Below are 12323 nucleotides of genomic sequence, written 5' to 3' on the forward strand. Positions count from 1 at the left end.
CGTTTTTGCCTGTCAACTTCTGTCATTAGTCCTGAGCAAACAGTAAGAAATGCTTTTTGAGATAAAGAAGTCTAGCACTGGCCAGTTATGAGAATCTTCCATGTGAAGACATTTCTAATCTATATTTGTTTGATTTCAGGGAGCTGTCTCACAATGTCATAGAAGAGCTGCCAAGTTTCTACCACTGTGCCTCGCTTCAAGAGATGTGAGTTCAGGCGTCTCTCTCTCTAGTGTAATGGAGTAATATTGCTAATATATCTATGATAACTCTAAGAGCCCTAAATAACCCACATAGTACTTGACAAATGACACTCATTACAGTAGCAATCCATCATTGTCCATATTTTGGAAGCTTTCAACTGTGTCCATGGTCGCTGTATATGATGTCTGGCATTGTGTAAGTGTGTGTGTGTGTGTGTGTGTGTGTGTGTGTAAGATGCAGTAATACCAGCTTTCTTGTTTTGACTCGGCAGAGGCCTGCAGCACAATCTGATCAAACAGATTGAGATGAACACATTCCAACAACTCGGCTCTCTACGCTCACTGTGAGTACTGTACAAACACACACACACACACACACATTCTGATGGCCTCAAGAGTTGCAGTACTATATAAAATTCTTATGATTTGCATTTTTCTAATTTAAAGGTACACTATGTAACTTGTTTTGGTTCAAAATTAACAAAATTTAAATTTAAATAATGGTTCAATCATCAATCTTTTTGTATGACCCTGATTCACTATGGTAAGACTATATTATAAGTATTTATATTTTAGACCTGGTTTTTTTATTGTGGGAAATTGCGTATAAACATCACTTGTCATATCCGTAAATAGAGAAAAGTTGCTCCGGCTACTTTGACGCATGTAGGAGTGGCATAGTTTAGCGAGTGAGAAAAGTTGACATGGTCATGCTAAATTTCCAACCTCCGGGGAATCACCTGTTTTAAACAAACGCCGAACAGTCTGCTGGCAAAAAGCGAACGCGACAGAGATTGTAATAAAACATGAATCAACATCGATTTGGCTTTTCAGAGACAGCGAGAACTGAGGGATTTGAAATGTTGTAAATGCGACACAGAGATGTGACACTCTTATCCTTCCCTCGGGTCATTTTGACCCGAAACTCATTTAGAAATAAATGTAAAAATTCAGAGTTAATCTGAGTCGTCCAAGACCCTAGGACATTTGTCGCATTTGAACCATGCACAAAAAAAATTGACTGGATTCGATGAATTTTGTGGTTGAAATTTAAAAAGGTAACAAATCCTTCCCTCAATTTGTCCCCCATAGGAATGAATGTAATGCTTCAGTACACAGAAAAAACAAAAAATGCTAAAACAACCAAAAATTTATTTTATAATGTCTATACGTGTATATCTGAATGCATTCTGAAGAAAAACTGACCCAGCGGAAAAGCTCATTTGCTCCATTTAGAGCTATAATGCTGCGTTCACACCAAACACAGATAGAGCGCCAAAATCGCGTCTACCACGTCTAGTTGGACGCTTGAACATTTTGAATCCATCCGCGCGTCCACGGCGAAAGCGTTCAAGACGCTCCAGGAAAAATATGTCATAAAACACCACTCTGCCTCTTTTCATTTTCATAAAAAAATATATTAAACATTAATAGCCACACAAATGTGGCCCAGGCAACGCACTACCTCCATTATCTTCACTGCATGTATATTTAAATATCCTAAAAAATAAATTTAGGAAACTTCTCTTTGCCCTCAGTCAAAATGATTCTGCAGACAACAAATGATAGATTCATGAAACCAAAGATCGCCCGTTAGATCTACACAAGACGAATTCTATCTCATGTTTAACCACTACTGGACATCTGAGCCAGCGGCCAACGTTAGAAGGACTGGCCGAGGAAAGGCTGCTCTCGCCGGGGAGATCCACTGGATCTCACAACTCCAAAAACGGCACATACATTTGTTTTTTAAATAAACCACAGATTTGAGCTTTACTCACTACATTCTACATTCTTGCCTGAAAAAGTCTTAAAACTACCTTTTGTGACACAATAATGGTATTTTTAAATTATGCAGAGTTTCTCATCATGTCACTTCACCACGTGACAGCAGCAAGCAGGATCCTGATTGGTTAATGCGGCGCGAATAGACGCCAAAGTTCAGATTTTTCAACTCGGGCATCAGATGCGCAAATGCACAAAAAGCACCAAATAAAATCACTTGCACGTAACGCGCAAGACGGAAGAGGTGGAATCGCGTCCATCGTGCCACGCGAAACAGGTCTATCGCCCGCAGGACCTCCAGACCATTGACTTAACATGGAAAGCACTCGCTCCAGATGCTCTATTCGCATTTGGTGTGAATGCAGCATATGGCCATCAAGTACAAGAGTCATGAAATATCTTACATTTTCTTTTTTCTACAAGAGGTCGACAAAGACACCAAATGTAAGATATTTTGAGCTGAAGTAAAAGGGTTATGCATGAAATTTTTGAATTGAAGCTGAAAGAATGTGAAGAATGTGCTTAAATTACTAATTATTATTTATTGATAAAATCTAGTAATTTAAAGGTAAATAAAATAAAATAAAAAAAATGCATTAAAAAATTTAAATACATTTATCAAAATGAAATAAAAAAAATTATATATATATATATATATATATATATATATATATATATATATATATATATATATATAAATATATATATAATTTTAGGGCTTTGAGTAATTTTGACCCGCGAGGGTAGGATTTGTTACAAAGTGTGAGGGAAGGATAAGGGTTAATTGGGATTTATTTTTTAAAGTTACTCCGCTGTACATATAGATTTTTATATATAGAACATAGAACATTGCTGTATATAGAACATTGATATAGTGTCAAGAAATAATAGAATTCATAGAAATAATTGGTAAAGCTCACCAATACTTCCACCTGGAGGCCAAGACATTCTGCACAAATTAACCAATTAACAACTTGCCAACCAAAAGCCAGAAAATAATATACAAAACAATGATTACTGTAATAAGATTTTGAGAGCAAGATAAGAATATAAACTTTAATGTTGCCTGTCAAGATCTGAGCAAAAAGCATTTCTGTTTTTTTATTTTTTTGAGAAAAGGAGAAATGAGAGGTGTATGGATGAGTAAAAGGTGTTTTATTACAGGGATCTAAGCTGGAACAGGATCAACGCCATCCACACTGACGCCTTTTCCTCTCTTCAGTCTCTCATTAAACTGTAAGTATACTATATGCAAAACATTGCCAGTGCATAGCATTGGATTTGCCACAGAAGATAAAGCTCACACGCCTCAGAGTCTACATACAGATGTACAAAACTGTTATTAAAACTGTGACTTGGCACAACCATCTCATTTGCACTAACACAGAGATTCAATGATGCACATTTTTGAGTTTCTGTCATTTGTGCAATGCTTTCATTGGCTCAAAGTGAAAAGACTGCGGTTGTAATCACGGTTAAAAGCTCTGCGCAGTGAAGACGTGTCGTCAGTCACAGACGATTAAACGCAAGCAGTATTAGGTGAAGAATGTGATGAATGAATGAGGAAGACTGATAAAGTGAGGCTGATAAATGTGTGCTGCAGTGAATGACAGTAGAGCGTCATACCCGAGTGGATATTGCAATAGATTGTATAAACCTCTTACGTAATTATTCTGGGACAGATTCACTGCCGAAACAAAGTGCATGGAAAAGGCGAATCACTGTTCCAGGCTCAATACAAGTACAACTCCATCGACAGTATCTATGGCATGCTGTTCATTTCCACAAAAAATAATAATAATAATAATTGTGACTCATCCTTCACTTTGTAAAAACAATCCAAATTAATTTTCTGTGGTAATAAACAGCATGCCACAGATGCTGTCGATAGAAAGTCCCTTGTATTGAACCTGGAACATGCAAAGTTTTATTTAAACGGATGCATTTCAGCTTTCATCAGGGTTAAAAGTTCAAGACCTGTGTGCCAAAACATGTTCCGTTTACATAAAACGGTTCTCCAATCAACAAGTGCTGTTGGAAACGTTCACATGCAGCCTCTTCACAGTTCACTGCAGAATACTGTCCGATATTGAAACATTGAAAGAAGAACCAGGACATTTCTAAGTGGTACGTTTCTATTTAGTTTGTTGTACATTGTAGATAAGATGACTCTTCTTGTCCTCATTCGTTTGGAAGCGCATGCAAAGTGGATTTGCTTTCGCAGTTCAGAAAACAGCGTCTTCTTGACATGTCGACAACATGAAGCAAGTGAAGGCTGCCAGAGAAGACCCAAGACAAATTAGTCACAAACCTACATAATTTTGAGCAGGAATTAAGTCTGGAATTATTGACGATTTGTTTCAGGCATCCTGAAACATTCCATTCATCCTGCACTTTGATCTTTGAAACTTTGCAGACCTTTTACATTCACAAACAGCCATCACACACTACATGAAGGGTAAAATCAGAAAAAAAGCATAATCAGGACACTTATAAAATCTATTGTGAGACTTTTTGGTTATTAGTGGATCATGTTCATTTAGTTAATGCGACGAAATACACCTGTGGTTACTCTGCAAGGATACCTATTACCCCTTTTCCACCAGAAGGAACCGGGTGCTAATGCCAGTTCGGAGTTGGTTCGACTGACGAGCCTTCTAAGAACCAGTTTGTCTTTCCACAGGCTAGAGAGCCACCACAGAGCCAGGTCTTACGTCACTGTACACTGTACTGTCACATCTTTCTCAGCAACGCTAGCGAGGCAGCGGGAAACACAAACACTGAAACACACCATGCTTGTTCAACCGATCCGCGCATGATATCAAAATACAGCATGAGCGATTCAAAAGCATAAGTAGTCGTGTGCTCTCGTTGTACTCGTTGTCACACAGCAATCGGTTTGCACAGCGGCGATGCATCTCGAACAAGCCTTCCATCAACAATGGCGAACTTGGCGTTACTATTGATGCACATGGCTTTACGATCCTACATCGGCATAAAAACACAGCGAATCCAACACATTTGTTCAGCTCGCCGTCATTTGTATAGATGGAGTTTACAATCGAGACGCCATTAGCTCCATTAGCTGCTATTTCAAAAATGGCGGTCACGAGTTTGTGTTGGTCTTGTTGGTCAGGGTAACCCCGGCCCCAGCCCCTGACGCAATCGGTTCTTACTTCTAGACCAGCAATGTTTTGGTGCTACTTAAGAACCACTTTTCCTAGTTCGGAGCTGGTGCTTTGGGTGTGGAAAGACAAAGAGCCGATTTGAAACTAGGCTCTGGCACCGAACCAGCACTGCCTTGGTGGAAAAGCGGTATATGTGAACCTGCGGAGAACTGAATTCATACATCCACTAAAATCACTGACACACCAGCTAACTGTATAACTCCAAAATGGCTAAAAAGTCAATGTGATGGTCAGTGTTGGGGGAAGTTACTTTGAAAGGTAATGCCTTACAATATTGCGTGTAAAAAGTAAGTAATTGCATTACTTAGTTACTTTTTAAGAAAAGCGATGAGTTACGTTACTTTTGCGTTACTTTTTCTCACCAGGGCTGGGCTTGTTTGTTTTTTGTTCTTTTTCTTTGTTTTTTTATAACAAAAAAGTTATATTTTTGGGAAAAATTAAAATAATAAAATCAAATAATAATACGCAAATAATAAGCTGAAGGAAATGCAAATTCAAACAAACCTTTCAGCTCTGCTGCCATTCTGGATAACGGAAGAATAGGACGCAGGAGAAAAAAGTTTTACTTCACCCATAAAAACAAATTTTTTAAAGTTATTTATGCTTATGGTTTAACTGAATCATTGAAGGTCAGCAGGCAAGACATTGGTCAATAAAGTGAGATTAAATGCATAAAATATTTGTTTTATTTAACATATTTAATTATTGGAGGTTTGCATAGTATTCTGATTTTGCATTTCACTGATTTTATTCATTTTGAGGAATACTGAATCTTTTTTGTCTGCAAGTGAGCTTTGTAAATGCATGCTCACATTTAGTCTTGAACAGGGGTGTCCAATCCTGATCCAGGAGGGCCACTGTCCTGCAAGGTTTAGCTCCAACCCCAATTAAACACACCTGTACCAGCTAAAGGTCTTATTAGGGATACTAGAAACTTCTAGGCAGGTGTGTTGGGGCAAGCTGGAGCTAAACTCTGCAGGACAGCGGCCCTCCAGGACCGAGTTTGGACACCTCTGGTCTAGAACTACAATAACCATCATGTTTACACACAACGCCTCTGCACTTATACGATTTTTCTCAACATGGGGACAAGAGAGTTGTCCGTCAATAAATGGGAAAACAAAGTAACGTGCGTTACTTATTTTAAAAGTAATGTGTTACTTTAATAGTTATTTGAAAAAGTAATCTGATTGCGTAACTCAAGGTACTTGTAATGCGTTACCCCCAACACTGGTGTTGGTTGCCTTTTTAACCACATCACATCTGAAGGGATCAAATTTCACTTTTTTTGCTGCTAGACTTTACTTCCAAGATTTCCAACAGGAGATCTCCAAGGCACAATGTTGGCAAACATTCACACAAAATTACCTTATAGTATAATATTGGACATTTTAAGCAGGTACTTCAAGTGTAGCACCACTTTAGCTCCATCTGCAGCTTTTTCTTTTTTTTTTACACATGATGATCCATTTATATCTCCTCTCTCCATCCAGAGATCTCACTGGGAACCGACTGAGTAGTCTCCCGCTAGCTGGGCTAACAAGCCTTACTCATCTTAAACTGAAAGGCAACATGGCACTCTCGCGTTCTTTCAGAGAGGAGGACTTCCCCAACATAAGGTACATTTGTGATGACCAACAACCCCAAAAACTCAATCATCTCTGCTATCCCCACAGCTAGACTTAAAACACTTTCATGTTAAACCATCAAAGAAAATTCACAAGTGTCTGTGGATAAGAAGTCCCACAGTACAAAGGCCTCGAATAGCTCAAAAACACAAGGTTTTACTCTGTTTTCAGAGAAACGTTCAACCATTTATAGATTTGACAGTTTCAAGATACTAAAAATCTGGAACAGTCTGTGGCAAGGTACATTCTGTTCATTGCTACGAGTAAACAGTTTCTGTTTGTTAAGTTCCGTAGAATATCTGGCTGGATGAAAGTCATCTGACAGGCGGAAAGATTATTTCAAGATACCTCCATATTCTCAATACAAGAGAGCCTGTTATAAATATCCTGTCCTGATTCATCAACAGCTCAGGGCTTTGGAAACGCTCCAAGACTTCATCCTTAAGTCCTGCCGTGATTTGATTAGCACCTCAAAAAAGAGAGATTTCAAGTATTACCATTTCCTGATTACAATTAAAGAGAAATCACGGTTTCATTCATGACCCAAATACATTTAAAATAGCCCTTGCGGTTAGATGTATTGCTAGATTACTTCATGCGTTATTTGCAGATTGATGAATAATTTTTTCCTCTGAAACGGGATCTAGTTTTCATATTTCCTAAAACTGATGCAATGTGTCCATGTTTTTTATGTTAAAACTCCATTTGGCACGTGATAATAAAACAGAATGTGTGGTTTGAAAAATATTAGATGAAATTATTTTTAATTTTGTGTTTTAATTTTTAACATTGCATCCCTATTGTTGAAACAGGGTAATTGAGATGCCATATGCCTATCAGTGCTGTGTATTTGGAGCCTGTAACAGCTACAAAGCAGCCAGCCAGTGGGAAGAACAGATGGGCAGTGAAGAGGAAGATCTCCAGAAGAAAGCGCTGTCCCTGTTCCCCATTCCCACTGATAACAACTGTAAGTCCTGCAACTTAACTAGGCCATCTTACAAATCTGTCAACATTATACAGCATTGTGACTAGGAAGAAAGTGGCTTTAGCAAGCACCATTTGCAAAACAGTGCCTTTTCATCCACCACCGCTACCTGTCAAAAATGTAGACACCTCCACATTATTTATAACTATTTTACACCTTGTACAACAATAATAAAGTCACTGAGACTATGACCAAAAATATATATAAAGCATTTAAAATTAAGAATTTAGATCAAAATGGTTTTAGACTTGTATTCTTAATAGACATGCAACCAGCTAGAATAAAGCAGTTGGTTGAGTTGAAATTATTTGAACTTATCGTGGCAAGTTTCCCATCTCCAATACTGTATTGTATCAAGTCACTCAAGTTTGTACAGTAAACCTTTTATCAAAGTCCCTGTAGCCAAAAATGAAAACATTGGCCTTACACAAACACGTTCCTCAAGTGAAAGGAACATAAAAGCACCACTTGTAGCGGTTTTCCACAGAGAGTGTGTGCGCGCGTCTATTTTTATTTGCTCTCTTCTATCTGCTAGTCTCTTCATCTTTAATTAGCACAGTAGAAACATGTCAGGGCCTTACAGTAACCGCAGGTATTTGACAGATTAAATAAAATGTGTCTTTTCTCCATGCGTTCCCCTATGTGATCTGATCAGGTTTCAGACTTGAAAGGAGCCCTCCGTAATTACACTCCATGGGAAATTAGATAAACATTAACAATTCAAGGTCCAAAACATACCATTTGGCTTATCGGAAAATAACAAAACCAGAGCGTGAACAAAGCCCGATGATTGATTGCACACTGAAGGAGAAATGGAAAGTTGCAACTGAGATGTGTTCGGTGTTGAGTGGTGCTAAAGCCCTTAGATAAATTAATCTGTTCCAGCTGACTTGATGTCCAGAACATGGTGATTTATCTTCTGCCAGACTGAGTGCATCATGCCATCTTGAACACTGAAGACTATTTCATCATACTGCCGTAAATGCACAAACCAAAGGTGCCTCATGCGTTTCATGTGTTCACTTGCAGATGACCTTGACTTAGAGGAATTCCAGTTAGCTATTGAGGAGTCCAAACTACAAACCAGCATACAGTGTACCCCCATCCCAGGTAAATTCAATCAGCAGCACATCTCAACTCTAGGTCACATGTATGCCACCCAGACTATGAAAGCCTGTTCATGTCAAGACTAAACTAAACAACAAGCATGTTCAAGAAAAATAGTATGTTTACACCAAAAAAAAAAAAAATCACTCCTCCAACACTTCAGCTCAATGTGATTTGATTACCATCTAAAGGAAAATTTAAAGTGTTGCCATTTCCAGAAATGGTGGTTAGTTTGAGTAGATCACAAGCTAAACTTTCCAATTTATCAGCGTTTTTTTTGGAATTGCGCTCTCAGGCTAACTTACCCTGTTTAGTAAATCTGGCCCCCAGTGTGAATAGGCCTCAAGTCAATATGTTCTTTCTGATATAATGCTAAAATTCTAATTGCTCATTTCACCCCTTCAGGTCCATTTAAACCATGTGATAACCTGTTTGACAGTTGGGTGGTACGGCTTGGCATGTGGCTCATCTCTTTGGTCTCGCTGATGGGAAACAGCCTTCTCCTCTTGACTGTCTTTGCATCACCCAGCTATCTCTCCCCTGTTAAGTTCATCATCGGCACCATCAGTGGCGCCAACCTGCTTACGGGCCTGTGTACCGGCACCTTGGCATTGGTTGACGCCCGGACATTTGGAGAGTTTGCACTTCATGGAGCTCAATGGGAAATAGGTGCCGGCTGCCAAACAACAGGGTTTCTTTCAGTACTAGCCTCGGAGGGCTCCATACTCTTCCTGACTTTGGCTGCAGTGCAGTGCAGCGTGTCCGTGTCGTGTGCTCGCGCCTACGGAAAGTCGCCCTCCCTGGGAAGCGTGCGAGCCGCCTCTGTGGCGTGCTTGGCACTTTCATTGGTAGTCGCTGCTTTGCCGCTAATTGGGGTCGGGGAGTACGGGGCAACTCCACTCTGCACGCCGTCACCACTGCCGGATGGCGAACCCTCCACGTTGGGTTTTATGGTCGCTCTGATAATGATGAACTCCCTGTGTTTCCTGGTGATCACCGGAACTTACATCAAACTGTACTGGGACCTGATGAAGGGAGATTTCGACAGCATTTGGGATTGTGCCATGATTAAGCATGTGGCCTGGCTCATCTTCACCAACTGCTTGCTCTACTGCCCCGTGGCCTTCCTCACCTTCTCCTCCCTTCTGGGACTCTTTCCTGTGAGCGAGGAGGTTGTCAAATCAGTCGTCCTGGTACTTCTGCCTCTTCCTGCGAGCATCAACCCTTTGCTCTACCTCCTCTTCAATCCACACTTCCGTGAAGATGCGCGTCTCCTTTTTAGCAGAGCTCACCCCCATCATGACGGCAACCTGGATTCCTTCGTCTCGGTCGACACGGAGAAAAGCTCATATGACTCCACTCAAGCCCTGGTGTCCTTTGCCGCTGAAGCGGATGCAGTGTTCGAGAGTTCATCAGCACCAAACCCAGAGACAGCCGCCCGGTTTTCTTGCCCACCCTCAGTGCCTCTCATCCCATGCCAGATGCAGATGAAACCCTCATCAGAGAGGGAGAGCGCTGGAGAGAGCCTGGTCAGGTCAACACCAGAACTCATTGCCAAAGAGCAGGAGCATTTTAGGAGCAGTGGACTGGAAACTCATAACGGCACCTTCTTTTCTAGAGTCTACCACTCCCCGATTCACTCAACTCATTCTTAAGTCTTCTCCTAAACTCTAAAGTTTTCAAGGACCCTCTGAGAGCGAGAAGTCGAGAGCCTACATATGAACTGACCCCTAAAACCTTCAGAGCTAATGAACAATAAACTGTGGGACTATATACAGCTGTACTGTCCCAACTGCTACATGGCATACAAAAAAGATCCTAACCACATCTTGTGGGCTATTCAGTAATTTAAGCAACAATCTTAAATGTTCAAAAACAAATCCGCATTTATTTTGTGTAACTTGTTTGTGTAAGTAGGCTTAAAGGAATGTTCCGGGTTCAGTATATCACCATCCAGGGAATACTGAGGATTTTCGATTCATTTCAATTTCACAGCTTCAACAACTTTAAATGTTATTGGTTTGAACCTGGAACATTCATTTAATTAGGAAAATATCACAGGGATGTTTGCTGATGTAAAATGAGTTATGTATCTAAAATATTTCAATGTGAAAAAGGTCTCTGCATAAAGCTCAATTCTTGTGTCATGTATCTCAAAGCATTATGCATTCATTTCCAAGTGTGTATATATCAAAGTCTTGTTAATTATTCGCAAGTCGTAACTTGTATGCCCCTACTTAAAAAAAAAAAAAAAAATGTATGAGAAGGTAAATGCCTATGTATATGGTCAAATAATATTTAGAGAAAAAAAAACCAAGCCAAGAGATGCTAAAACATAAGGCCAGAAACATACTCTCTGCAAGTATACAAAAAGCTTGGCCAATGATCTGCAAGCTCCCAGTCACACTGTACATATTTAACATGCATTGTGGTGGTATGAAACCTCGAGAGAACAGAGCTACCTTCAGATGTCTGTGCCCTAAATTCAGGTATCTAGCTTTAAACATGTTGACAACTAATTTGAACAAATTGACTTTCTTCAAACCAATGCTCGAACATGACAGAAGTTGATCTGAAAGCAAAAACGCACCATAGGAGACATTGTGCTAATTCATACCGAAACCCACCTGACAGTAAGTCTGAGAATGCAGTATGTATTTAAATAAGTCAAAACGTAATTTGCAACACGGTGTGAACATCAAGCTTTCATCACGGTGTTCACGTACTTACATAGACTATGTCTGAGCCTCACAACATCTATTTTCAGAGTTGCATCTCCTTTTTTGCACCAAGACCACGGGTTTAAGGAAGAGCAAAAAGTTAAATGAACATGTCAGTGCTATAAACTGAAGATATAAAAAGAATTATGCGTGATTTGATTAGGTCGTAATAAAGCTTGGTCGGGATCTTTTACAGATTGTAAAGTAGGCTAGCTATTGTATTGTAAAATATAACTACCTCTGATCTAGCATGCTATACCTTTTTTATCCTTATTGGTTTCTATTCTTTTTATATTAAATGTATATTAAAATGTAATTTTTTTATATTGAAATTTTAAGATCTTTGTACAACAGACACTATTCTGGATGTAAATATTTTCATATTTCTGTACACATGTGATAAAGAATGATTTAATAAAGTTATTAGTTTCATAAATGTATGTCTTGAGGACTACTGAACAATTCAGAGGGATGTGAATGTAGTGTATCTTTGAATATTTTATTACATTCCTATCATCAACAATAAACCCAGATATAAAACGAACTATAACAATGAGATTCAGTTACTATGATTCGGATGTTTGTCAAATACACTACATGCACATGTTCTTGGGTTACTCTAAAGTGCTTCTCTCTTGTGTGCAGCTCTCTTATTTTTATTCTCAGTGCAAGTCTTTTCTTCCGTCTCCACACAACCCTTAAACACAAG

At 39.3% G+C, this 12323-nt stretch overlaps 1 protein-coding gene across 1 annotated transcript in view; it reads left to right on the plus strand.

Annotated features, from left to right (window-relative positions):
• The window catches only part of lgr6 (leucine-rich repeat containing G protein-coupled receptor 6), a 109620-nt gene extending 97580 nt beyond the window's left edge, over positions 1–12040 (plus strand). The window contains exons 12-18 of the mRNA XM_079802973.1: positions 140–205; positions 474–545; positions 3151–3222; positions 6668–6793; positions 7615–7769; positions 8817–8897; positions 9300–12040. Coding sequence (XP_079659099.1) covers positions 140–205; positions 474–545; positions 3151–3222; positions 6668–6793; positions 7615–7769; positions 8817–8897; positions 9300–10549 — 1822 coding nt within the window. The 3' untranslated portion in view covers positions 10550–12040. The remainder of the gene's footprint in view (positions 1–139; positions 206–473; positions 546–3150; positions 3223–6667; positions 6794–7614; positions 7770–8816; positions 8898–9299) is intronic.
• Positions 12041–12323: the final 283 nt, after the last annotated feature.

Source organism: Gobio gobio (assembly GCF_949357685.1).
Source record: "Gobio gobio genome assembly, chromosome: 21".
NCBI classification, from domain to species: domain Eukaryota; kingdom Metazoa; phylum Chordata; class Actinopteri; order Cypriniformes; family Gobionidae; genus Gobio; species Gobio gobio.